The sequence below is a fragment of the Falco biarmicus genome, chromosome 5 (genome assembly GCF_023638135.1).
Source record: "Falco biarmicus isolate bFalBia1 chromosome 5, bFalBia1.pri, whole genome shotgun sequence".
NCBI lineage: Eukaryota > Metazoa > Chordata > Aves > Falconiformes > Falconidae > Falco > Falco biarmicus.
This window is the reverse complement of record NC_079292.1, coordinates 20,769,455-20,796,413: the sequence shown is the minus strand read 5'-3', so window position 1 is coordinate 20,796,413 and position 26,959 is coordinate 20,769,455. Positions and strand designations below refer to the sequence as shown.

General features: G+C 55.3%; 1 protein-coding gene across 10 annotated transcripts in view; it reads right to left on the bottom strand.

Moving 5' to 3' along the window:
* SBF1 (SET binding factor 1) overlaps positions 1–26,959 on the bottom strand; it is an 87,787-nt gene that overhangs the window by 23,064 nt on the left and 37,764 nt on the right. For 6 of the 10 annotated variants that reach the window (XM_056340323.1, XM_056340326.1, XM_056340328.1 and 3 more), the window contains exons 2-10: positions 17,794–17,879; positions 10,389–10,526; positions 10,070–10,204; positions 6,837–6,947; positions 4,944–4,967; positions 3,647–3,752; positions 2,982–3,114; positions 1,406–1,514; positions 428–541 (exon numbers count right to left, since the gene is read on the bottom strand). In XM_056340323.1, coding sequence (XP_056196298.1) covers positions 428–541; positions 1,406–1,514; positions 2,982–3,114; positions 3,647–3,752; positions 4,944–4,967; positions 6,837–6,947; positions 10,070–10,204; positions 10,389–10,526; positions 17,794–17,879 — 956 coding nt within the window. Of the gene's footprint in view, positions 1–427; positions 542–1,405; positions 1,515–2,981; positions 3,115–3,646; positions 3,753–4,943; positions 4,968–6,836; positions 6,948–10,069; positions 10,205–10,388; positions 10,527–17,793; positions 17,880–24,023; positions 24,055–26,959 lie in introns of those variants that run through there. The other 4 variants (XM_056340325.1, XM_056340331.1, XM_056340334.1 and 1 more) reach the window with 2 other exon arrangements.

Sequence of the window (26,959 nt, the reverse complement as noted above, 5' to 3'; positions counted from 1 at the left end):
AGAGAGGCTGCAATAGAGCCACCCCCCCCATCTCCCCCCAGCCACAGGCGAGGAACAGAAGCTGAGGCATGCAGCATTTGTTTGGCACGGCTGTCCTGGGCCCACTCTCACATGGCCAGCAGTCTCTGGGAAGACATGAGCAGCCAGAAAAGCTTCAGGGCGGCAGCTGCTTCCTGCCCACAGGCTGGGAGCCAGCCGCCCGATTCCCAGAAACCTTTGGCAGAAGAACCCCCGACTCCAGCACTACCATGCACCGAAGACCATCAGGATCAGGAAAGGTCTCCTGTGACACGGCCAGCAGGACTCCCAGGGTATGGACCTCTGCTCTCAGAGGAGTCCCTGCTGCTCCATTCCCAGCAACCCCTGGAAGCGTGTCATTCCCAAGGTGCTCACACCCTGTGGATGGGGGAAAGGCTGCAGCACTTACCATAGAGAGGGCTTCCCGGGTCTGCTGGAGCAGTGGTTCAGGGAGCAGGGAGATATGTACACATTCTGGGACATTGACTGTCCCACCGTCCAGGTCTGCGATAACAACATCCAGCTGGAAGAAGCAGGACAGGCATGAGAGAAAGCCAGGCTTTCTGAGACACCCTCCCCACCACCTCCTGCTGGGTGATGGAGAGCTAGCAAGGGAGTAAGCCCAGCTCAGGAGAGGAGGGTTTGGGAATGGTGTCTGTCTCCTCTCCCATCTTCTGTGAGCAGTCTACTAGCCCTCAGTGGTTATTTTCTCTTATCCATCATCGCCAAACCCTTGCATTTGCCAACACACAAGCTATAAAGGGAACCCATCGCTTCCTGCAACGAAGGTGGCAGGGGGAGGACAACCTGGCAGGAGAGGGATGAAGGTCTGCTCAGCAGGCACATGCCACATCTCCGTGACACCAGACCCCTCGGTACCTTATCAGCCTGGGTGAGCTGTGAAAACACTGACCCTGGCCCAACACAGAGGTGATCCTGCTTAACCAAAGCGGCGCGCCGCAGTTCGTTCAAAAGGCTGCACAAAAGCTTGTTTCAGTTTAGATCAGACTCATTACGCTTTGCTTTAATTCAGTTTCTAAACTGAAGTCTGAAGTGCCAACACAGCCTCTGGGACCAGCGCTGCCAGCTGACTTTCCAAATCCAACCCTCGGTTAACCCCAGCTGTTTGTGTGCAGGCTCTGCAGCCCAGAGCCCCACGATGCAGGGCCCAGCCAGCCCTGCCCGGCTTGTGCGGCACGCCTGGACTGCAGCCTGGGCTGGCCAGCCCGAACAAGCAGAGCCTGTGCAAGCCGGCGCGCTCAGCCTGCTGACCCAGGCACCCTCAGAACAACATTTGCTGCTATCTGAGACTGTTGGCACACAACCTCTGCTGCTTCCTTGAACTGCTTCTGCTCCTGGCACAAGGGACAGGGTACACAAGTCTCACCAGCTCCTGCGTCTCCGACTGGAAGATGGAGTGGACTCCGATGATGAAGGGTGTCGGCGTGCTCAGTACCTCAAGGAGTTGTGCAGGCAAGATGGGCACGTACGTGAAACTGCAACCAAAAAAGAGCATCGCTGTAGCCAGTTGAGCCCTGCTCTCTACCCAAGCATCATCCTCAACACTGGCAGATTTTTTAGTAGGGCCTGTAGTGATAGGACAAGGGGGAACTGTTTCAAAACAAAAGAGGGCAGATTTTGATTAGATATTAGGAAGAAATGTTTTACTGTGAGGGTGGTGAGGCACTGGCACAGGCTGCCCAGAGAAGCTGTGGCTGCCCCATCCCTGGAAGTGTTCCAGGCCAGGTTGGATGGGGCTTGGAGCAACCTGGTCTAGTGGCAGGTGTCCCTGCCCCTGGCAGGGGGGGTGGAACTAGATGGTCTTTAAGGTCCCTTCCAACCCAAACCATTCTGTGATTCTAAGATGCTCTGGCCCTGGTCTTATAATCTAAGTCTAAGCGAGGGAGAGGTTTCCAGCAGAGCAACTGAACTCCAAAAGAAAGCTTTCTTTGAAATACAAATAGCCTTTCTGCAGCCTCAGGGTATGGCAGGCCAGTGTGGAAACAGTGCAACAGGCACTGGCAGCAACAGTGGCCTGTCTACCTTGGCTGTCCTACCTGGGTGATGTGCAAACAGCCCCAGTGGTGCCCAGTCAGTGAGCCAGTGTCCCCTTCCCTGGCCAGGCCCCGTGGGTCAACAGCATCACTCGTTCCCCAGGGTTGGGGCAAGGGGGGTGCCAGCCATCCCATAGGAATCACCGTGGCAGCTTGGCCACCACCACCGGCATCTTAACAACAGCCCTGTATGCACATGTCCTTTCTAGGGAGGGCAGAATTTGCACCACAGCTTTCTGGAAGCCTCCCAGTGTTCAGCCCCTCCATTCAGCAAGACTTTGCACCTGGGGCTGGAATGGAGGGCTGCCAGCAGAAGCGATGCACTGGGGCTCTGTGCTCTGCTGCAACACAGCTGAGAGAAGGGAAAGGGGATGGATTCTGGAGAGATAAGCACCTCTGGCCTCTCCCACACGCACCATGGGGTGATCACGCACTGCTGGACCATGTCCCACAGCCTGACAGGTTTGCTTCCCTCTGTCAAGAGCTGCCACAGCTCAGAACAGTGCATGCTAGCTGCTCCTGGAGCTACAGACACTGCTGATAATGCCTCACTCCGTGCTTCCAGTGCTAGAGCTCCAGTCTTGCCCTAGAGAGGAGGGAGGCAAGGGTGGGAAGTTCACACCCTTTCGCTGCCGTGGACACACTCTGGAATTACATGGCTGTGCATGCCAAAGGCTTCGGGAAAGGGGCTTTTAGCACAGCCAGGATCTGTGGGCATTCACCTAGCTGACGCTTTGCCAAGAGTGCCCAAAATGCAGTTATACCAGCTATGAAACTAGGAGGCAGCAAGGGTGTGAAGCGAAGGGGAGTCAGGACAGCCAGCATGGGCTTGGCAGGCAGCTGTGCCCCAGCTGGCTCTGGGGTGCTGTTGGAGCACCAAGGGGCTCGAGGAGCTGTGGGTTCCCTCACCTGTATTTGAGGGGGAACATAAGTGCAAGGAGAGCCCGGCAGGCATCGGTCAGTCTCTGGTAACTGCTGGAGAGAAACAGGATCTTGTGTTCAGTAAGCGCTGCACAGAAGAGATACAGCACATTGGTGATGCCTGGGAAGAAAGGGAGACAAGAGCACTCAGAAACGAGGGTTCCCCTCTCATACCCCACCAGAGACTACCAATCCCCACCCCCCATCTCCACATTCTGCCCAACAGAGGAGCTCAACACCCTCCTGAAGAGCCACTTTGGGGCCACCCAGGTACACGCTCCCCCAAGGAAGCCCCTCTTCTGAGAGATGCTCAGCAGCTCCCTTGAGCTGCCAGTGTCCTTTAACCAGAGGCGCAGGGCTACCAGCAGCACACCTCTGGGCACTCCCTCCTGCTACCCAGGCTGTTTCTCATGAGATCTGGCCACACGTCTGCAGCCGAGCTGCCAGACTCCTGCCCTCCTGGGAAAGGGAAGGCAAAGCGGGGCCAGGGAGGGCTCAGTCTGAGGTGGCTGCAGCTGGAAGAGAGCCCTGAGCTGGCGAGCCAGGCTCAGGAGCACGGTGGGAAGTGACGTGCAAGGAACTCCAGCCCAGGACTCAGCCAGCTGGCTTTGGCACTGGATGCGATGAGAAGGAGGCATGGGGAGAAGTCTCACCAAGCTGGCGGAAGAGCAGGGCCACGCTGCAGCTGCTGACAGGAAGCGAATCATTGATGGGTGTCTGGATCACCTGCCTGTCCCCTGCTCCCAGCGAGATCGTTCTCTGCAAGAGAAAACAGACTCAGTCACTGGGCATCCACCCAAGCAAGAGGCGACCACAAGTGTGAAGGACAAGCCAGCTGCGTGCCGCCTCTCCAAGCCGGCAGCAGCCTGAATACCTGCCGTGCACAGGGCCAAGGCCGCCGTGCCCTTGGCACAACCCTCGCAGCCAGTGGGGCAGTGTGTCCTACCACGGCACACTGCCTCATGGCAGCACAGCTGGAGCAAGGCTGCTGCAGGAAGAGGGAGGAAGACCCTGCAACAAACACACACCGTGTGCCTGACTGGGGCCACAGGCTAAGGGGAGGGATGAGACCTGCCAAAACAGCTGGCATGAACAACTCCTCAATGGCTGGCCGCGAGACCTGCACTGGAATGTAGCACACGAGAGCTCTCCAGGACCACGCAACCAGAGCGGAACTGTTCACCTGTGCCATGCCCAGCCAGCGCTGCCAGGCAAAGGAGCAGCACCAGCTCCGCAGCCTCTCCTGTCAGACAGGGAGTGCCCAGGCAGTGTGAGCAGGCCTGATGGCTCCTGGTAGAAGGGCTGGGGACAGACAGACTAGGCACAGTCTCATTGCTTCTTCTCCAATACCATTTTATTCCCAGACCTAAGCTCATTCCCAGTGGCACAGGGAACACAACACATCCCCACCCTCTCTCCAGGCTGCAAGGGCTGGGGCAGGACCAGATCACTGGCCCTCTTCTCCTCTTTCTACACCTCTCTAGGGAAAACACTCCCCTGCAATAGCAGGTTTCGCCATGCAACCCACCTCCTTGCTCAGCCCCCTGCAGCCGCAAGAGCTCACGCCACCACAACAGCCCAGATATCTGCTTCTGAACCGCCCTTCTGGCAGAGCAGAACAAGCACCCCTGACCTGGTCTTCCAGACCTTCCAGAGCAGGTCACCATGTTTTCACAACCCCCAGGGGAGCGTGCTCATGGAAAGGCAAACAGTGCACAGCCAGCCTGCTGCGGGGCAGGAACGCATCTCCCTTCCCCAGCGCCCAGGCACACACTCCCCGCTGCCCATCAGCGTGACACAACGCAGACACACGCACAGCTGAGGGTGCTCTGAGACTAACAGTGCCCGAGCGTCCACCGCTGCACCAGTGGCAGCCTGTGCCACCCTCCAGAAGAATAAAAGAGGTCGCTAACGAGGAGAGAGACCCAATGAAAGAAAAGGTGTGCGTACCGCTGCTTCGTCGTCCGCGTCAAGCTGAGATAGAGACAGACAGAGATAGCACAGTCAGTTAGAAACACACAAAGACAGCAAGACAACAGGGAAGACGAACACAGGCAGAGGCCAACAACAAGCAGGAACCAATAATCTCGGAGAGGAGAGATGCACACACGCACAAAGCAAAAGCAAGAGCTACCACACTGGAAAAGGGTGTCTGGACACAGCAGGAGAACAGGTAAAGCACGGGAAGGGAAGTGCCACCAACAGACTGTCCTTCCCGTAGCACACTACTTGTTCCCACAGCATGAATTGATCCTGCAAGAACCGGGAAGTGATAAATAATTGTGCCAAAAAGCACTGTTCAGCGAGCCACAGTGGCTCGAAAAGCCACCCTGTCTGAACAGTCTCTCCTCTCCCGTACTGCTGCTTACACGTCCCGCTGGGGAGGAACCAGATCTGGGCAGATCGCGCAGGAATGCTATGGCTCTCGCCCTCAGCCAGAGCAAACCCAGGATGCTTGGCATAAGTCACAGCCCCCTGGGTGTGGGCAGCACCCTGTTTTCTTCTCTGGAGGACTCAGATATGACTGGCATCCATCCACCTCCTGCAAATACCAGGACCCGCATTGCTCTGGATTATTAAAGGAAGCACCGAACCTATGGCGGGAGCCCAAGGGGCACCGCTCCTGCCCAGCAGAAAGCACCAGCCCAAGAAGCCTGCACAGACACACAGGTTCATGACAGCAGCCTCCCCTCATGGTCACGGGCTGCAGCGGTGGAAGAAAGCTGTCTCTAAGCACCAGCAACCTGCAGTGCTGCCCCAGCCTTGCAAAGGCTCCTCCACTTGAGTGCAGCCTGGGTGAGAGAATTTGATGGCATTTCTTGCTGGGGGAAGTGGAGCTCAGCTGGAAGTGAAGCCACTGCAGGAGACAAGTGCACATCCACAGTTACGTTCCAGGCATTAGCATGGCAGAAGAGCTCCAGGGCATTACGCTGCTCTCTCTGAATGCTTCCTGCCAGAGGGTCCAGCTGGGCTCTCTCCACTTCTGTCAGCTCCAAGTCAGCTCCAGTTAGCACTTCCCTACCCATCCGCTGCTCACACGAGCGAGTGAGCCCAGCTGGCCTTCCTAGAGCAGGAGGAGGACTGCTAGAGGAACACATGGCTCAGAGGGGAAAAAACAGGAGGAGAAACTGAGTTCTGGGCACAAGCGAGGCTGTTGCTCCTCAAGGCCTGTCCATCAGAGATGCTGGCCATGCACAGGCAGAAGCCAGCGGTTTGGAGAGCTCCAAGCTGCTCATCTGGCAAACGTTAGCCTTGCTTGGCCCGTCTCCCTACAGCTGACTCGACCCTGCTCTCACAGATGGCCCGTGACCACTTGGCTCTGGAGCAGTTCTCCAGGCAATCAGGCAGGGCTGAATGGAGGCGCAAGACCTCCCTGAAGCAGGAATGACCAGAGGCCATGGCAATTGTTTGCACAGATCGATCAGTGACTACGTAAGCCAGCTGGCAGTCGAGCCACCCAGTACTCCCTCCTGGAGAGAGCAAGGAGCCCAGATCAAGCTGCCTAGTCATGGCAAGCTGCAGCTAAGCAAAGCAACAAGATCTTCTCAGCTGATGTAGGAGCTGAGTGGCTCCAAATCACAGAGGTTTGTTGTTTCTACTTTTAAGCACTTGGGAAGGCACTGCCTGTGCTAGCCAAGCACTTGTCTGTAGCAGTGTACTGCAGCAGCTCCTCAGTTGCCAGTGCACCAAGCCAGACTCTGCTCACGAGTCAAATCAACCTTGCTCAGCTCACCCCAGCACAGCAAAGCCAGAATACAGCTGAGCAAAACATCCCTGCTTCTGTCAGAGCTGCTCAGGAGGCAGAAGCACAGATAGGTAAGAGGGAAGGGGCAGGTGACCCACCTGAGCTCCGCCAGTGATGGGGATGGTACATGTCAGGAGGTTCCCGATGACATTCTCCAAGGACACACTCAGTCCATCCACGTAGATGGTATAGATCAAACCCAGGCTGTTCTGGAGAGGAAAGCACAGCACAGCTGAGCGTCGGGGTGGGAAGCAGATGCATACAGGTGCAGCTGGGGAGGCCCTCTAGTTTGGAGCACCATTGCATGGAGGGGTTCCCTGTACTTGCTTCCAGACAGAAACACACCCTGTGACAGTCAATTCTCAGGTGTAGTGCTTGAGGTCTTCCCCCTCAGACCTCTCACAGTGAGTCCTCATCAGCAGGACAGGATATTAGCACGTGCTCAGCTTGCTTCCAGCCAGCAACACCCCCCCATTCCAGCACTGACCCCACCAGAGCTGTCCCCAGATGCGTCCCTGGGCTAGAGCTCAGAAGGAGCAGTACAGAGGTGTTTCAAAAAGCTCCGCAGGCAGAGGTGCCTGCAAACAGCTGGACTTCCCCAGCACCCCCAAGCACACCCAGTCTCTGCAGATTTGCATCGGGTCTCCCAGAAACGCCAAGTAAGGGATGGGAAGGAGATTGACCTCTCCACACAGGGCTTCCCGAGACACCTGTCCGGGCCCTGCTCTGCTTGCGGTCTGCCCAGCATTTGGACACTGCCCGTAACAACATGCTTTAACTTTTGGTCAGCCATGAACAGGGCAGTGAGACTAAATGATCATTGCAGGTCCCTTCCAACCAAAATATTCTATTCTATTCTGGAAGCAACACCAGCTCCAGTACAGAGGGAGTTAGGGGGCACAGGCACAGGGCAGCATTCAACAGAAGCTATAATACACAGATGAATAAGGAATTTGAGGAATTTGTCTTCAAGGCATCCTCTGGGTGTTGGTTTTTGTTTAACTCAAACCATCTCCCCATGTCAGTAAGGAAAAGAGAAAACAAAAATACTGCTGCTTTGGAGAGAAGGGGCCAGGCAGGCTACAGATTAACCGAATGAAGAGCAAGCTCACACTCCTGCACATTCACAAACAGTGGTGAAGGCTCCTGGGGTAACGTGTGTATGGCTTGACCTCACCCTGAGCAAGAGGGATTCTCGTAGTCCAGCATCGTGCTGACCAGAGGACCAACGGGTCCAAGTCTCAGGCTGCACAGACCTCTCATCAGAGAAGGGAGGGAGCCACAACAACCCAAGTCTTATGCTGGGGAAGTAACAGGCTGCACTTCAGACTCAGCCAGTGAAACCTGTCCATTCACCCAAAGAGCAAAGGCAGGGTTTCCACCTGTTGACCTTCTCCTGGCAGGGACAGGGAACAGCGACAGGAGAGGCAAACCCTGCTCAACAGTCAAACGCAGCATGTCCTGCCATGAGCTGAGCCTGAAAGTGGGGCTGCTTTGGCTCCCCTCAAGCAGGTCGGAGGTGTGTGGCACTCTCTGCTGCAAAGCAGACCCTGCTCCCACAGCTGCCACACTCAAGAGACCTTCAGGGGATACCCAGGGACATTTCTGGTTTTGTATCCCAGCTAAGGGGGAAACGACCCAAGGCCCAGAAGAACAACAGGACCGTAGTGCTCTTGGTGCTCATCTGTTCCTCAAAAAATCCCGAAGGCAAGTAATTCAAGCAACTGAGCAATGAAATCAGGCAGCTAAACGTGCAATGCAAATGTTACTGGGCCTCCTAACAGCACCAGCCAGGGAAGACGAGCAGTCAGGTACGCAAGGACCAAAATGAGCCGGGAACAATTTCAGCGCAGTCCCCAGGGGAGAAGCTCTGGCAGGAAAAGTCTGTCCTTTGGAACAAGTTAGCTGATCCACTTTCTTCCAGAGTCATCCCCAAGCAGAATGGCTTTTGCCACAGCCCAGATGACCTCACTCTGCTCGCCCAGGCTTGAGAAAATGAACAGCTCCTGTGTTTCCAGTTCTACAAAGGCCAGGTGCGGTAAACCCCATCCCAGATGTGAAGATGACCATATGATGTAACTGCTTGCAACAAGGGAAACAGACTGATGATGCAGGCTCATTCCAGATCACATGCTATGCTCCCTTCCATCTCAGTCTTACTGTTCCCGCTTGCTGGAAGGGAGCTGCTGTTTTAACACCACCCATCAGCCAAGGCAGGCTTGACTTAGGCTCAGACAACTTCCCCAGTAAAATACCTAAGTGTACAGACTTTTTTACTGCAAGGGTGGATGAATACTGATACAGGTTGCCCAGGAAAGCTGTAGTCTCCATCCTTGGAGATACTCAAAACTCAGCTGGACGATACCCTAGCCAACCTGCTCCAGCTGACCCTGCTTGAGTAGGGGTTAGTCCAGAAACCTCCAGAGGTGCCTCCAACCTCAGGTACGTGGTTTGGAGCTGTGAGTCTGTCAAGCCCTGATTTTCTGCTGTTTGAAGCAGCTCCAGGCCAGAGAATGGAGTGATTTATTTTTTTCCCTGTCAGTTATTAATGCCTTGAGCACTGAATGCCCTGAGGGAACACCATGTGCTCCCATTCAGAGAGCTGGCTGTGAACAAGAGGTTCAAGAACAGGGTAGAGCCCAGAATCATATATCCTCACACTGGGAGGGGAAAAAGGAAGGACATAGCCTGGCCTGATGGAGAACACTGCCCTCCTACAAGCCCAGCACCTGGACAACCCAGCAGAGAGCCCACAATAAATGCTGGGGGGATTCTCCCTTTGAACCAAGGGAGCAGCAAGGCAGGCAGGCTGCTGGGTCCAGAGGCTGCTCACACCCCACCTGCCCCAGAGCTGTGGGCACAATATGCATGGAGGCAGTTTGTAAACACGCCAGCCTGCAGCCTGTGCCCTACCGAACCTTTTACAGCCACATAATGCAGCAGGTTTAAAGAAAATAAAGATGGCAAAGATAAACGCTCCCACAGGAATGGGTTGTTTGTCACAGTTTCTCTATTCACAAAACTGGGTCAGGGCCACCAGCTGCTTGGCGTGGCCGAGTCCCTGGCTTGCTGTTCTGCAGTCAGCCGTTCAGGTTCAGCTGCTGACCCGCCTTGTGGAGCCGGACCGGGATGCAGAGAGCAGGCTGGGGACAGGCTGCTCTCCCACGGGGTGCTGTGCCAGGGTGCTCCTACAGTTCCTGCTCCTGGCAGCGACTACCTGGCTCCTGGCTGCTCCCAGAGCCAGGAAGTCTTCACTAACGTTGCTCTCCTCTCCCGCCCAAGCAAGGGCCCTGCTCCCCCCTGCCCCAGCCGCAGTGCATTTCGGACTTACCCTGAACACCTCTGCATGGTCCAGCCGCGACACCAGCACCAAGCTTTTGGGAGCAAAGAGCTGCGCAGGTTGAACGGGAGATGATGGCTCCTCTTCCTCCTCCTCCCCCTCACCATTCCTGGGGTGGCTCTGAGGCTAGAGAGACACACATCAGCCAAGTCCCAGGGTTAGGAAAAGGATGCTCTTCCCTCTCCCAAGCTTCTGACGCCAATGCCCAGATCCCTCCAACACAGGGAAAGCAGGAACCACTGGCCAAAGCCAAAGGCAACCAGATGCTGTTAACCACCCTTCCCAATCTGACCCCGGCAGCCCACAGTACCTGTGCACTTTCAACAGCCTCCCAGAAGGTGAAGCAGGCACAGTAATGCCGCTCTGAGTTGATGTCGGTCAGCACAGCCACAAAGAAGGTGGGGGGGTTCCTCTCCGTGAAGAGCTGCCAGCCGCTGGGCTGGCAGAACTGCAAGAGAGGGCAGGGAAGGGCAGTCAGAGGGGCTGCCCTGCCCGCACCGCTGCCCCTCGCTCCCCCGCATCACTTCAGCAGCAGGAGCCTGGAGCTTTGGTGGGCTGGACAACGTGAAAGCAAACCACCAGGTGCCAACACCACCGGGTAGCAACTCCTGGGGACAGGGAGCTTGGTGTGGCACCACATCACCTATACAGTATATAAGAAAATGGCTGTGCCAACTTTCCCGGCAAAGGCTGCGGCACCCACAGCCGCCACAGTCCGGGAGCAGGGAGAGCACTGGCCAGAGCATCCCGTCCCCTCGGCAGGGGACAGCCGGGCAGGCGCCTTCCCCTCCTCTCCACAGGGACAGCAAGAGCTGCTTGGAGAAACCTAAGCTGGAAGGAAGAGTGATGGGACACCCTGGCCAAGCTGGGCACTCTCCACCACCTTACACCCATCTTAGAGCCGCAGGAGCTGCCCCAGCACAGGGGCCGCGAGGAGCTGGGCTGCGCTGTGCAAGGCAGCCACCTGCAGCCGGCATCAAGCCTGCGAGGCTCGCTGGGCTCTGCAAAGTCCTCGCAGCCCACCACGGTGCCAGGCAGCCGCACACGGACACTGCACAAACTCTAGGAAGGGAAGGAAAGGTGACCGACACACTGCCAGGGCTGGGCTGAGCTCCCCACTGGACAGGGCTGCCTCCAGGCACCAGCATCTGCTCCGGGAGATGGCACTCCTCCCTCGGGGCCAACAGCTGGAAAACACCCAGCCCAGGCTGCACCCACACCGAGCTTCAAGCAGCTCTGAACACATTTTACCGGTTTCTGGGGACTTTCCAAACACCCTCCCAGGGCTGGTGGGTAATTCCAGCCAGCGGCCCCAGGACTGCCCCTGGGTTTTGAAGTCTCAAGGGATTTTTCTTTATTTCCTCAGCATTCTACATTCGGCTGGTGAGGAGCGGTGGAAAATTCCCGACACTTTTGGGACCTCACCATGAGCGGGACAGCTCAGCTCCTTCTGAGGCTGCAGCCCGATGCACTGTGAGGACAAGGCAATTTGAGCAAACCCGAGGATGAGAATAAGGTAGCAATGAGGCCAGAGCGGCAGAAAGGATGCCACAAAGCTGCAGAAATCGCTGCTCCAGCCCATACCCTTGCGAAATCAAAGCTGGTTTCAACCTGTTGAAGTTTTCCGACTGTTCACCCCTCCACGTGCAGGCACACACTGCCGCATGGACCCCCCTCTGCTCCCCTGGGCAGCCTGGTGCAGCCACAGCCATAGGAGCTGGACATCCGCCACACTGCACAAGCTGGCTTTCTTCAGCTGCCCAGAGGTACGGCAGCGGGAAGGTGAGGCAAAAGCATTCGCGCAGCTGCTTCCCAGAATCTGCCACAGATGTCCCTGTAAACATGAGTCCCACGGCCTCTTCTTCCTGGTGCCATTTTCAAACCAGCCTGCCTCCTGCCCAGTTCCCCTTGTCGGCGCGCCCAAGGGGTACGGCTCAGCAGCTATCAGGGCAAGCACACAGCGTCACTCTCCCAACAAGGGGGTTCCTCCCTTCGCTGGGCTCTGCAATGAACCCATAGCTCACCGCTCTGCACAAACATTTCCGAGACATCGCAGAAAGGATAAGGCCAAAGCACACAAAGCTTCTGCCCTCAAGGAGTTTGCTGCTGGGTCCCACCCAGCACCTCCCGACTGCTGCATCCTGGTGCAGAGGGATGCACTTCATGACCATGGTGTCATGAAGTGCATCCTGTGGAGACAGGTATGTGCAAGCCACATCTCGGGGGCCAAGCGTGCTCATCCTGAGGCCTGAGAAATGGAAGTTCATATTCCCTGGAGTGCTCCTCTACTCAGGATGACATCAACTTCACCATAACCAGCAGGCACAGGCTCACTTCTGTGCCAAGGAGTCTCAGCCCATTCCAGAGGCAGCTACACCACCGCTAAATAGGTGCAGGGAAATGATGGCATGACACAAACGTGAATACACTTCAACCTCTTCACTCAAGGTTACACCTGCTCAGGCCAAGGCATAGCTCCACCACCTCCTGTCCCTGACGTGTGAGCTCAGCAAGGGCCCCCAGAGCCCTGGGTCCCACCATGAGAGATGCAGGAGGCTCCTGACACCCACCTGGGCTCCAAGCCGCTCTGGGACTCTTCCCAAGCCACAGGATAAGAGGTCAGCTTCCTAAAAATAGCACCTGCTAAGAGCACGGCTCACTTCAAACCACAGCAGGTGACACCCCGGATCAGGTCATGCTGCTGGGGTATACGCCCAGGCTATGGCCTGGAGTCACTTGCAGCCCCATTTGATTGCACTCAATGCTCCTCGGCCGATTTATCCTGCAGAAGTCCCTATCCCTGCCCATGGCAGGGGGGTTGGAACTAGATGGTCTTTAAGGTCCCTTCCAACCCAAACCATTCTGTGATGCTAAGTCAACATAAAGCAGCCACATGTTTGTAAAGCACCAGGCACACAGACATCTGACCTCCACAACCACTGCCTCATTTTGAGCTAGATCCTCTAGAAAGGACAAACATTCTCCATGAAAGACAGGCACAAGTTGGCTGGTGATTAGAACAAGTGACCCTCAGAAGCAGCCTGACTGTGACCAGCAGTGGCATGCGTCACTCTGCGACGCGGAAAGTGCCATAGTTAAACGAAGACAAAACTATGGCCCCCCACACTGAACTGAAGATCTCCGTGGGTGCTCACCCCATACCCATTCCCTCCACCACTTGGGCAGACCCAGCACTCCCAGTGGTCTGCCCCAGGCGGTATGACCCGCTGCCCACACAGCCCACGCCTGCCGACGCAGCGGCGTGGTGCAGTAACATGGCACATGCTGCCAGGGCTCCACGCTGCCGCCGGGGCGTGCAGGACCTGCTCCGCACAGCGAGCACTGCAGCAGCCATGCTCTCTCTTACAGCACATCTCGGTGCTGCTGGGTGCCCATGGAGAACAAGAGCGAGCTGTAGAAGAGAAGAAAGTCTCAAATCTTGGATGAGTGAGGTGTTGATGGAAGTGACAGACCCGGAGGATGGGCTGCAGCTCCCCTACAGACCAGTGCTGCTGGATGCCCCAGCTGGGATGCACCAAAGCCTCTCCAGAGCAACAGCCCTCCGTTTATTTGGAAAAAACCCACAGGAAGGCAGAGCTGCGTGCCGGGCTCTGCAGACACTGCCTAGAGCAGTTTTAGCAACAAAACCAACCTCTCATGACAACATGTTTGTGTCTGTCTGGCAAGCCTTGTTTTCCACAGCATTGCACGGATCAGCGCTGCTTTACCACCTTTTCTTCTTCCACCAGTTACATCACAAACTTGGCCTTTCCCAAGTTTGCAAGGATCCATTTGGCAAGGATCTAGCCTACCGTGTCCCAAGACATCCTCCTAATCATTTATTTCCACCCTGGAAAGCTAAGGGAGGGCAACACAACACTGCAGCAGAGCTGGCTGCCAGGCAGGAGGGATGACACGAGGAGCCACCAGTCACCACCATCCCACTGGACAAGGAGCTGCCCACTCCACTCCTGATCAAACCCACGGCGAAGCGTGGGGACACCTCTCCTCTCTCCTGAGAGCAGCCAAAACAGCCGCTGGCTGCACGGGCTCAGCTGCTGGCTGCCCACCTCAGGTCCCTCCATGCCAGAGGCAAAGAAAAGATCTGTTGGTTGAGATGGATGCACCAGATGAGGCTCCACTCAGCCACCACCATCTTACAAACACAAAGCAAGAAAAGAAGCTTTTCTGCGAGCAGCCAAGTACATTACCACCCCCTGGAATTACAGACCCTGGCCCAGGCCTGCAGACCCTGCCCCACCAAGACCCCCATGGGGGGCCAGGGCAAGGATGCAGCGTTCTCCTACAGATGCCTCTGCCCAAGTGCTCCCGGCAGCCAGGCAGCAAACCTGGTACAAACCTATGCTCACCGTCACCAAACAAGGAGACTGAAGCTGCAAACACGCAGGCAATTACCTGCTGGTTGGAAAACAAAAGGCTCTCACTGTTTAACCTCAGAGAGAAGCAGAAACCCCAACACTCTCCAGTACGCAGGTGCCAAGAGGGAACACTGGCATATAGAATCATAAAATGATCGGGGTTGGAAGGAACCTTAAAAATCATCTAGTTCCAGTCTCCAGTATGCTGGCTCGGGTGCCAGTGCATGCTGGCAGAGGCAAAGCATGTCTGGAGGCTTGGATGGACCCAGTAGGTGTGATGACACAGTCTGCACTACGCAACAACCGTCCACAAGCAGCCTTAAGACATGGGAAGTCCCAGAGTCACAGAATGGTTGAGGTTGGAAGGGGCCTCTGGAGATCACCTAGTCCAGCCCCTGCTAAAGCAGGTTCTCCCAGAGCAGGCTGCACAGTCACGTCCAGGTGAGCTTTGAATGTCCCCAGAGAAGACGACTCCACAGCCTCTCTGGGCAGCCTGTTCCTGTGCTCTGTCACCCCCACAGTAAAGAAGTTCTCCTCATATAAATATAAATAGCACACTGTGTTAATCAGACCTGCGGGGCTGTGGTACAGCAGGATGTAAGGACCAGTGCTGCAGGTGGGATGTGAAAGGGAGAGGAGGAACTGCACTAATTGTGGCCAGAGCAGAAGGAACCAGTGGGCACAGTGCACTGCAGCACACACTGACAGCCACTGGTCCTAGCAGGGATCACCACCCCTGTAACACACACCTCGCTCGGTACCGCCACAGGCACTGCAACCAGTAACCCTGGTTACCTGTGGCTGGTATACTGCAGTTCCACCGGCAGTAACAGCCCAGTTCTCCCAGATGCCCCAGGGCCTGGGATCCTGCTCCCCCAGGGTGCCCACACCAGGCTGGCGAGGGCAGCTAGCACAACCCACCGTGGACTCGAGGGCTGCCGGGAGAGAGTTCTGGCCTGGGAGGGAAGGATGCTGCCACAGAGGAGACACGTTCACATCCTGTGTCTCTCTTCAGAGGAACTTCCACCCATTAAAATGAGATATTTTTGTTTGGAAATGCTGTCAGATGGCGCGCAATGGCAGAAGCTACAAATCCAAGCTCCCTACACACTCCAGAAAACCTTCTCCCCCAAAAAGCTGTTAAAAAGAAACATAGCAGTGACTGCAATGTAACGTACCATGCAAAACCCCCCAGAGTGGGCTCAGTCAAATTTTTGGAAGCTGCCTTAATTTCAGCCATACGTGCTGTTCACCCAGGATGCCTCCTGACAGCTTGTGGGAAGCCTCAGAGCCACCCCTGGCTCCCAACAGGACGGGGCTCCAATTGTTTAAATTCCAGGGATTTTTTGGCTGGACAGTTTGACCCTTGGGAAAAAAAGCAGCTTTCCTCTTTCTTGGGACAGTTCCCAAGTCCCCTGCGGACAACCAGGAAACACTAACCAGAAAAATAATATATATTTTTGCCTCAGACAAAACAGCACATAGAAGTCCAAAATTGTGCTGGAGTTACAGTGAGCACGCAATAGGAAGATAAGCTGGCCACCACCGCTGATCCCAGTGACTTGCCATACTTGCTGGTGGGCACATGGCATGTGGTGGCTGCAGTGGCAACTGCTGAAGCCAAGTGCCCAGGACAGGGCAGAGGAATGAGGACAAGGATCAGAGATGTGTCCCACTCCGCTCCACAAGCTGGTTGCACACAAAGATGGAGATGACCACCAGCTCTGGATAAGGCCATGAAACATGGTGGGCAGCCAAGAGCAGGATGAGTCCAAATGGGCAAGCAGGGGTGGCCACAGGTCTACCACTCAAAAAACGAGCATTAAAACAGCACAGGGAACTTGCCCAAGGCCATGAAACAAGACACTGGCTGGGCCACCAAGGCAGCCCTCACATGGACAGTGCACGTTCAGAGATTCCAACTCACAGTCCTCAAGTGCCCATGACACTTCTGCTCTGAGGAAATGAGCTCCCAAGGCCAAGGCCATTCCCTCAGCAAAGCCCCGGGGAAGCACAGGCACCTGGAGCAGAAACAGGGCAGGTTGCTCTTCACTATAGTGGGTACCCAGGTCTCCTGGCCAAAAGAAGTGCTCTGGTCAGGGCTGCAAGCATGCCCTTCAGCAATTCCTGCTCAAACAGGGAGGTGCAAACCCTCTGCGCACACCAACGGAGGCAGAAAGGGCTGGCTGCTCCTGGCTGCCTGCTCCAGGGGAGGACAGGGGCTCTCAGCTGGCCAGTGTCCCCGCACTGACCATCACGTGCCGGCCTTGCAGGCGCTCACACTTCCCAGCATGGAAAAGGTACTTGCAAGGCCTCGAGGAGCCCTGGGGCGAGGATAATCCCAGCACCGTGGGGCTCATAAGGCAGTGAAGGAAGCTGTAAAGCCTTGTCTGTGTCTGGGTTTTGTACCTCAGCTGGAAACAAGGAAGCAGGGACAGAGAGAGCAGCAAGGAGGAGGAGAGCAGTTTAGAAGGGGACTCAGTTCAGGGGTGAAAAGGGGTCTGGACAACGGGCAGCCCAGCCCACTCACTTTTGCTGGCAGTGCGACACCAGCTCATCTCCTTCAGAGCTCCTCAATAGCAGCACCAATGCAGCAGGGAAGGGTTTGAGAAGAACGTCCACTCAAATTTAGCAGCTGAGGAGAACAATCCTATTATCCTTGTTAGTTAAAAGCTGGTTTGCAAAGAACCCACGCAGTGCCAAATTAGACTGGGTGTGTCACTTTATGGGTACGACCCAGCAATGATTGCAACCTCAAAGGACTCACAACAGCAGGCGAATGTGTCCGGACGGCTGCGGAAGGGATCTAGGGTCCAGGCACCCTCCTCACCGGGCGGATGCAAACAGAGCACACCCGGGCCTGCCGGAGGGTGAGCCCATGCTGCCAGCCCAAGGAGGAAGGCGGTTTGCTCAGCAAAGCACTTGGAAGAGGCCTGGCAACGGCAGAGTCCTGCTGTTTGTGACGGGGCTATTTATACTGACACTGCATCTGTGCAGCTCCTCTAGGAAGCATTCCAGCGTCCCCAGCAGCTGATCCCAGAGGAGGAGGGGGAGCAAAGTGGCTGGGAGCGGAGCCAGCCCCAGGCGGGGTGCACAGCAGCGACTGACTCTGGATAGCTCTGCCGCAGCATGGCTGGGAGGTGGCATGCTGGATCCCACAGTTTTCCAGAGCTGGAGCTGTGTTGGGGGGGAGGTGGGAACCTCTCTCTCATGGGCTCCCCCAGTCAGACCCAGCAGTGCCCAGTGATATGCATGCACACAGTGCCATGACATCACCTGCCCCACATGCTGGTCATGCTTCCCCAGGGCCCCAGTCCCGAGGGACAGCACACTCACCAGCTCGATGCCTTGGGGAAAGGGGTTGTCCTCCCAGTCCTTCTCCGGGAAACGCTGGAGTATCTGTCCCTGTCCATCCCCACTCCCTGCAGAGACAAGAGGGGGATTAGAAGGCAGGCAGCAAGTACCCAGCTGGCAATTTCAGCTTCCAGTAACGCCAGGCTGGAAGCAACACCAGGATGCTCTGGCACTGTGTCAGCCCAACACAGGCAGCACAGAAGAGACCCTGGCCCCTTCCACAAACACAGCTGTATGGCAGCACTGCCCCTGCTGCAGCGAAAAGCGCTGGTTTTAATAGAGTCGAGAGCAAACAGCTCACAAACTTGTTATCTGAAAGTGTGTAAGAGGCAAAGCAGAAGTGCAGCAGATCTCTGGTCACGTTCAAGTTTCCTTCCTTGTGTCGCTAACACAAGATCATACATACAGATTTTGAACTGTAATTCATTGCTCGTTATCTACAATCCGGCACTTGACATTTTCCCCAAACAATGGCATGACGCTGCTCGGTTTTACTTTCAGGTTCCCCCAGAGCTGCCATTTCCCTGTGGCTTTCTGGTACCTGAAGCCTGCCCCACTGCTGGGGGGAGCACTCCCACCCACGCCTGTCCACCAGCCCACATAACCCAAATAAAGAAACCTGCTGTTCTCCCAGATCATGCCCTTATCTAGCTGGGCAGGCAAGCACAGGGAACAGCACCCTGGGGAGTGGGCCAGCCCTTCTGGTAGCAGCCAGCTCTTGGGACAGCCTGAAGCAATGGCTAAACCACTGCTGAAATTCCCGCGGCGTTCGCAGCCTGCAAGGCTGGGGAAGCACTTCTATGCTGGCCGTGTCCTTTCAGCAATGAAGCTGCTCATGGTAAAATCCTCCAGTGGATCAAGCTGGAAATCCTGAGAAGGATCTTGCTCCTGCCACAGGCTAGGCACAGCCAGGGAGGCAGGCAGCACCTGGAAAGGGGGGCTGTTTCAGTCCCTTGCAAAGCTGCTGAGGGACTACTGCATCCACTGCATTGTCCCGGGGGACCACCACCTCTCCTGTCCCTTACAGCAAGGCCTGCTGTCTTTGCGAAGACAAGCACCACCAGCCTCCCTCTGGCACAGTTGGATTTTGGCCTTGGGACTGCTGATGGGTCCAGGTAACAGGAGAAGCTTCACCAGAAGACGTGCACCACTGAAGGACTATTTCTGGCACCAAGACCTGTTTCTACCACTCCACTTACCACCAGCCAGCCACAGCTGAATTTAGCAGAACAAGGCATCAGAAAAGTTACCACTTATAGTCTGATGACCAAAATGGAAAGGTCAGTGCCAAGCTGTGAAGAAAATAGCATCAAGCATCAGGTTAACCAAGTCTCCCCCCTGGCCAGGTCCCAGCGCCACTGACAGCATCAATCGCTGCAAGGTGCTCACAGCCAAAAGCACTGAGTAAGACCTGCCTCCTCCAAGTGCAAATGACCTGGCTCAAGCTTCACAGACAGGAAAAATCCTTTTAGACGCACACGTCAGAATTACAGCTCTGCAAGAGTCTGCCCCTGGCGAGCACCCCCAGACCTGTGCCCTCTGCGACAGCTTGCTCCAGCAGCCTTGCTACAAGTGCACGTGTCTTCACTCTCACTCTCCTGGTTGCAGGGGAAACAGATAGAGATCATCCTCAATGCAAATGTAGAAATTACTCCAGAAGTTGTTTAGAGCAAGGGGAAACATGATCTCCTCGGTTTTCTCAAAATCAAGTGCTGCCACGTTATTTACCGATATGTGACCTAAGCACATCCCGATTTTAGCAACTGTCATTAACAAGCAGTCTGACTTACAAATTCTGGCCACCCAAGCCACGTGGTGCCTTCAGAGCATCACAGGATGTTCGGGTTGGAAGGGACCTCTGGAGATCTCCTAGTCCAGCCCCTGCTAAAGCAGGTTCTCCCAGAGCAGGCTGCACAGTCACATCCAGGTGGGTTTTGAATGTCCCCAGAGAAGGAGACCCCACAGCCTCTCTGGGCAGCCTGGTCCCATGCTCTGTCACCCTCACAGTAAAGAAGTTCTCCCTCATATTCAGGTGGAGCTCCCTGTGCTGCAGTTTGTGCCCGTTGCCCCTTGTCGTGTCGCTGGGCACCCCTGAAAAGAGCCTGGCCCCGTCCTCTTGGCACTCGTCCTTAAGGTGTTTGTAGACATTGACAAGATCCCCTCTCGGTCTTCCCCAACTGAAACAGGCCCAGCTCCCTCAGGCTTTCCTCAGAAGGGAGATGCTCCAGCCCCCTCATCCTCTCTGTAGAGCTGCTGGCCCCTCTCCAGCAGCTCCCTGTCGCTCTGGAACTGGGATGCCCAGCACTGGACACAGCACTCCGGACGAGGCCTCACCAGGGCAGAGCAGAGGGGGAGATCCCCTCCCTCGCCCTGCTGGCCACGCTCCTCCTGATGCCCCCCAGGGTCCCAGGGGCCTTCTTGGCCATGAGGGCACACTGCTGGCCCAGCGGCAACGTGCTGCCCATGAGACCCCCCAGGCCCTTCTCCGCAGAGCTGCCTCCCAGCAGGTCAGCCCCAGCCTGTGCTGGTGCACGGGGCCCTCCCTGCCCAGGGCCAGGACCCTACACATGCCTTTGCTGAACTCCATGAGGTCCCTCTCCACCATCTCTCCAGCCTGCCCAGGTCTGGCTGAATGGCAGCGCAGCCTCTGGTGCGTCAGCCGCTCCTCCTAGCTTGGTATCACCAGCAAACTCGCTGAGGGTGCCTCTGTCCCTTCATCCAGGTCACTGATGAGCAAGTTGAAAAGGACTGGACCCAGCACTGACCCCCGGGGAACATCATGAGCTACAGGCCTGCAGCCAGACTCTGCACGTTGATCTCAGCCCCCTGAGCTCTGCCGTTCAGCCAGTTCTCAACCCACCTCAGCGCCCACTCGTCCAACCCGCACTGCCTGAGCTCCCCTCCGAGGGTCTTGCGGGAGACAGTGTCAAAAGCCTTGCTGAGGTCAAGGCAGAAACATCCACTGCTCTCCCCTTGTCTACCCAGGCAGGTATTCCATCACAGAAAGCTATCAGGTTGGCCAGGCATGATTTCCCCTTGGCAAATCCATGCTGATTGCTCCTATGACCTTTCCTCATCAGCTCCTTAGGCAGCCTGTTATGATTACTCCTTACCTTCCTACTTCCCATCATTCAACACACGCAGTGTCCAAGCCACTCACTGGCCATATCAGGCTGTCTGATCAGTGTGTCCCTTCCTCTAGACGGGAGCTGAACCAGCCCCGTCGATTCTTCTGCTGTCCCTAGCCGAGATGCCTGGGAAAGCACGTGTGCCTGCAAACATCAGCTTTCACACAGCTGCTTCACTTTGCATCTTCCTTCCTGCCTCCTCCTGCCACTGTGCTGCAAAAAGGCCGGCACAACTTAAGGTGACACCTGTTCACTGCTCCTGGGGCAGCCTGTTATGGTCTAAATTAGCGTTAAGTTATATTTGGAAGCTTATGAGATGTTATCATAATACAGGAAATTCTAAATAAGCAAAAAGTTAAACACTCAGCTGACACAACACAACCAGATGACCTTAACTCTCAGGCAGGCCAGCAGCAGTGAGCACTGGCATGCCAGGGATGCTCTCTGGGAACGGCCGGTTCTCAGTCTGGTGGGGTCGTGGCCAAGCGAGGGACTCCCCATCGCCTCCCTCACTCCTGGTGTCTCTTAACTGATGTGACAAGAGGAACTGGCTGTGAACACCGTGCAGAAAGACTAAGCCAGGACTCCATCTCCTGAGCCACGGGGCCCTGTTTCCAGAGTGTTTCCAGTCCCCTGCAGAGAGGTGTCCACCTCCCCTGGAAAACTCACCCAGCAACTGCCTACCAGCTTGCAGGAAAAAAGCTTCAAGGTTGTGCTGATTCACAGCAAGGTGCACAGCAGCCAGCACAAAGATGTCACAGCCCCAGCTGCCCAGCACAGGTGATCCCGGTCTGGGTCCCAGTGGCCAGGCTCCTGGGAAGCCACGGGGTCTGGCCACAAGGAACCCAACCAGGCAGCAGCTTCTCCAGCCACTGCGGGAGCTGGACTTTCTCTGTGGAGAATGCTGCAATGACAGGGTGAGAAGAGTTGCAGGAAAAGTTAATTTTCACATGCTTTTTAGGCAACAGATCTTGTCTGGAACAAGTCCTTTTCCAGCGCTTGAACCTGAAGCCCTCTGCTCTCAGGTTACTGAAGCACAGGAGGGTGTTTCACCAAGCAACACGGTACACCCAGTACAGTCAGACTCCAGAAATCAGTCCTTCTGCAGGCTCAGACACAGCTCCCACACCCCTGAACCTCACAAATTCAGTATGATATAATACAGGGGAACGCGAAGCTCACAAGTCCTCAACACGTGAGCAAGATGTGCTTCAGGCTTCCTTCGCTCCTGGCTTCCAGCACAGAGGCTGGGGGTGCCTAGCTCTGCCAGGAGAGAGCAGGGGGATTGCTCCAAACACTAAAACGGTTTGCCAGTGCACCCCAGGTACAGGGAGATGGACCTCAACTTCATCACCTCTTTGAAGTGGTGTTAAGCAGAGGCTTCCAAGAGCTGCTCACTATCTCAAAGCAGAAATTATTTTGAAAGTTCAGCTGTTTTAAAGCATCGTAAAATACTTTACGCTACAAAGCACTGACTGTAGTTACTGAAGTGGCTTCCTACAAAACAGATTTAACCCCTAAGGCATGAAGCCACAAAACACAACCTGCAAGGGGACCTGAGAACTTACTGTTAAGATCTGTGGTAAGTGATGCAACATACCCAAACCATGCCTGCAAGCCTGCTCCATCAGATGCAAAGGGACTGGACTACTGAGAAAGTCACTAATGGTGCTCTTGGAATGAGCAACGATCCACGTAAGCCTCACAGGGCCGCAAGCAGGATCAAACAGTGGTTGGGCAACCACCCCACAAGAAATAGGAGCTATTGCATCAACTAACTTTATGGTCTGACTAACCTGCCAGCACACCCTTCAGCAATGCTCCGTTCCACCTGCAATGCAAGGTGGTGGCCCCTGGCACAAGGGCACAGGAGCACAGCTGCCAAGTGCTGGCCAGCAAGAAACGGGGCATTGCAAGGTGTTGGGAAGAAAACAAGCACTCTCTCTAGAGAAGCCCTGGGGGAGCGATTCTCACGCAAAACGTGTAGGTTGTATTTAATACAAACCAGCACCTGACTACCCAGGATGGCTGGAAGTAAAAACCAAAAGCACTAAGTTCAGCTCCTGTGGAAAACTAATGAGACTGTCGGGAACAGCGTGATGTGCAGAGCGAGGTCCGGGAGGCTCGGGCAGGCTCCACATTCCCCTCTGCAGCTTTCCAGGGTGACAGGGAGCAACACATCCTCGTTGCAGTCCATCAAAGCTGAACCCAAGCCAGATCATGCTTCAGCACCTGGCCGCATGACGCCTGTGACAAGAAAGCAAAAGCAGGAAGCTCCCCCTGTTCACGCCCGCTCAGCAAACAGGAAAGGTCTGCCAGGAACAAGAGAGGGAGCAGTCCAAGGCTGCAATCTCTGCAAAGCCTTGACAAGCATCATCAGCTCCCCAGGCCATGCCCAGCTGCTCAGCTGCATCATGGCACAGAGCACTGCAAACGTCGTGGTCTGACCTGCAAACACACAGCAGCGCATGCTGATGGTGTGGGAGCTGCAGGTAACCCTCATATCCCACCACCCCAACCCACAAATCTATCAAACCACGTGTGACAAGCTATGGCAGTTCTTATAGCGAAGAGCTACAACCACCTTCCCCATATCTCTGCCTCTCTTCCCCTGTGTAATGAAATTCACTTTGTAGGGAAAAATAATTCAACAGCTTAAAAAGGGAAAAAGCCCACACAATCTTAGTCAATAGCTTCCAACTGTCCCAAGTGGAGACAAGCAGGAGACAAGCTGCTGCAGCCGCCAGAGCTGCTGGAGGACGGTTCAGCAGGATCCTGTCCTAGCCAGAACAGATGAATCCTCACGGGGACAGACACCTGCCTACAGCCTAGCAGCTCCCACCAAGCTCTCAGAGCTGCGTGGTTCCCCTCTCAAGCATGCCAACCAGGAAATACCACTTTATTTTTCACTTATATCCATATCTGCTGTTTCACTTTCAGGTACAACCTCTACAGGCCAAGTTATCACTAGCTCTTATTTCTGCTGCTCTACCCATCACACCTCACCCCAGAAGAGAAGTTCCAGAGGCAGGCTACAGACCAAACCCCTTCTCATTTCTTTCACTCTTAGTAAGAGAGAAGCACTTTTGAGATCTTCCATAGTTGCAAGATCTTCACATCCAGGCTTCTGCATTCATCCTGCTGGCCTCAAAAGTTTCCTATGAGAACACCTCTCACGCTGACCTGATGAGAAAGGCAGGACTACCACTTAGCACTCCTGTTAACTGCATGAGTGGAGAAGTTGGGGGGCTGGGGGGTAGGGGTGGAGAATAAGGCAGAAATAGAACCGAGCACAGCAAGCCATCCTCATTCTAGAGACCGAGGTCCTCCCCCAGTCCCACCAAACCCACCGCACCAGCGGGCACAGCAGCCCCAGAACAACACGACGAGTGTCTGCTCAGAGGACAATGACTGTACTGTTCCCTCATTACATATTTATGAAATGAGCACGAAGAATGGCTTTTCTATGGAGGAAAACAAAAGGGCTGTGTGCGGTGCTGGTGGGGCCAGGGCTGGCCTGCTCCTCCCAGCCACCAGGGCAGACCCAAGTCTACATCCCGGGTGCCCTGAACCCTCCCCTGGGGAAAGCCCACCCACCCCAAACCAACCAAGCAGACTGCCCTTGTCCCCGCGCCCCAGCAACATCCCACCGGCACGGGAGGAGACGCCCCTGTTCCCACTGCACCATGCCACCCTGGCGGTGCCGACCACAGCGTGCCATCCACCCGTGAGACATCTCAGGGAGCACAGCTTGGTCCACACAGCCGGTGGGGGAGAGAAGCCGCTCTGCTGATACATGTGTACATGAAGTGGCACTTTCTGGACTGTCACTGTCCCCCTTCCAGCCGCCCCCAGGAGACCCAGCCCCTGCTGCAGGCATGGCCGCCTAGTCTGTCTGCATGGGAGCAGGGGGTAGGCAAGCCAGGCAAATAAATAATCCACTCATGAGTCTTCATTTTTTTTTTAGTGCAGTTTCACAGAACAAGAAACTGGGGAAGAGACAAAACTCAACCCTTTCTCAGACTGCAGGAACACCAGATGCCTGCACAGCAGCCAAGGCACGAGCACCTCACACATGGCCATGGGCCAGAGGCAGATGTGAACCAGATACAGAACATGCGCCTGGCAGCAAGTCTGCAGGACAGGAGCAGGATGACACAGAAACTTTCAGCTCTTACAAAGGTCCTTTTTGTGGTATCTAAGGCAAAAGTCTCTACAAAGAGACAAAGTCACACGCAGAACACCAATTCCTGTCCTGTCCTGAGTAAATTAAAAAAAGAAAAAAAAAATAGGGAAAAGATGAACTCATTCTGTGTTTAGCCATCGCCTTGGTGATGTTTGAGGACATGTTTGATTCTCTGTAAACACAAGATGATAATGATCAGAAGGACAAACAGTTTGGAATGGGACAGAACTGGGTGGTGAAGCAAACTGTCTACATGCAACTCCAATCAAAACACGACCAACTCATTGTTGGGAAAGCTCCTTACAATGATGGAACACCTCCCTTCTTGGGTCCCTCATTCCCAGATAAAACATCCTCAAGTAGAGTTAATGGGAACATCTCTTCCCGGCTGGCGCAGAGTGGTAAGGACCCGCTCGTGTTTTCCCAGCGCGGCGCTTCCACTGAAAGTCACGACTCTCGGAGGTTCTTCTGGATGAGCCGCTTAGTAATGAGATGTTTATAGAGAGCTAAAATTAAAGCCTCTGAAGAACTGGACGGCACTGTTCTCCCTTACAGAGCTCTTCACCATTCTATTTCCACACCGCTCCTTCCCTGGGCCCCCACTCTCGAGCTGTCATTACCTTCCTCAAACCTGTTCTTACTCACTCTCAAATTAAGGCTGAGAAGTGTCGGTGAGACACTCCATCTTCCCTCAGCTGGCGGGTGCATGGCACCAGCGTGGCGAGCAGGCAGCCTGGGGGTGGCTGGGGACTGGACTCCCCGCCCCGGGCAGCACCGTGCTGCAGGGAAGCCAGCGAAGCAGCACCAGGACCTGCAAGGTAGTAACTTGACAGGGTCAGGCATGCTGGCAAACCCCTGCAGGGCAAAGAGTTGTGGCTGGAAAACCCCAGGAGCTCCCACGGGGCTGCAGGGATGGGGAGCTGGTCGCTCTCCCACCACCCCAGATCCCTGCAGAAAGGCCCGCTCAGCAATCCCAACAAGGTGGAAGCCTCTTGGTGCTCTTGCCCAAGCATGACGCTTTCAGGATGACACTCAGCTGCCTCCACACATGCCCCAGAGCAAACAGCTGAACCGGTCAGGAAAGATCCCAGGATCTAGGACTGGTCTGCTGAAGGAGGGCCCAGCTCAGCAGGACCTCTTGTTCAGTATGAAATAAATCATCCTGGGCAAGGAGCTGGAGAGAAAGATTTACTACCATGAAACAAAACTGCAGATTTAGAGACTGGGCACGGTACATGCTGATATGGAGCGTCACTCCTTTGTAAAGCTTTACTGTTCTTTGAGCAGATGCCAAGAGGAGAGCTGTATTTATCTTTAGAAACATTAAGGCATAAGAGGAAGTCATTAAAAAAAAAATATCCGTCTGTTTCCGAGAGCTCGTCCCAGGAAAGTGCTGTTCGGGGCCCGGAGGGTTACTGGCAGGGAGACAGAGATAAGCGTTTTACAGCTGCCTACCACTTGTTCACCCATAGCCATTTCTGGAAATGCTCCCTGGCGGTGCATAACAGGAAGCCCTTCATAAATACTTCAGGCTTGACACGACCAGCAAACCAGCAAACACGACCTCCACGCAAACACACAGCCCCCAGCCCACCCAAACCACCACGCACTGTGCCTTGGTCACTGCTGGCTGCTGCAGAGAGCACCCACTCCTCCCAGCCTGCGTCCGGACCCAGAGGTCCCTTCGGAGGAGCCCTCCACAAAAACAGTCCCAAGCTGCAACAGCCCAGGAACTGCTTTAAGGCATAAACATGCTGCAGAATCAATAGCTGCAATGTGACAGCGCCAGCCGCTTGGATGGAGAAGGCAAGACGGGTGTCCAGGGGCTGTCTGC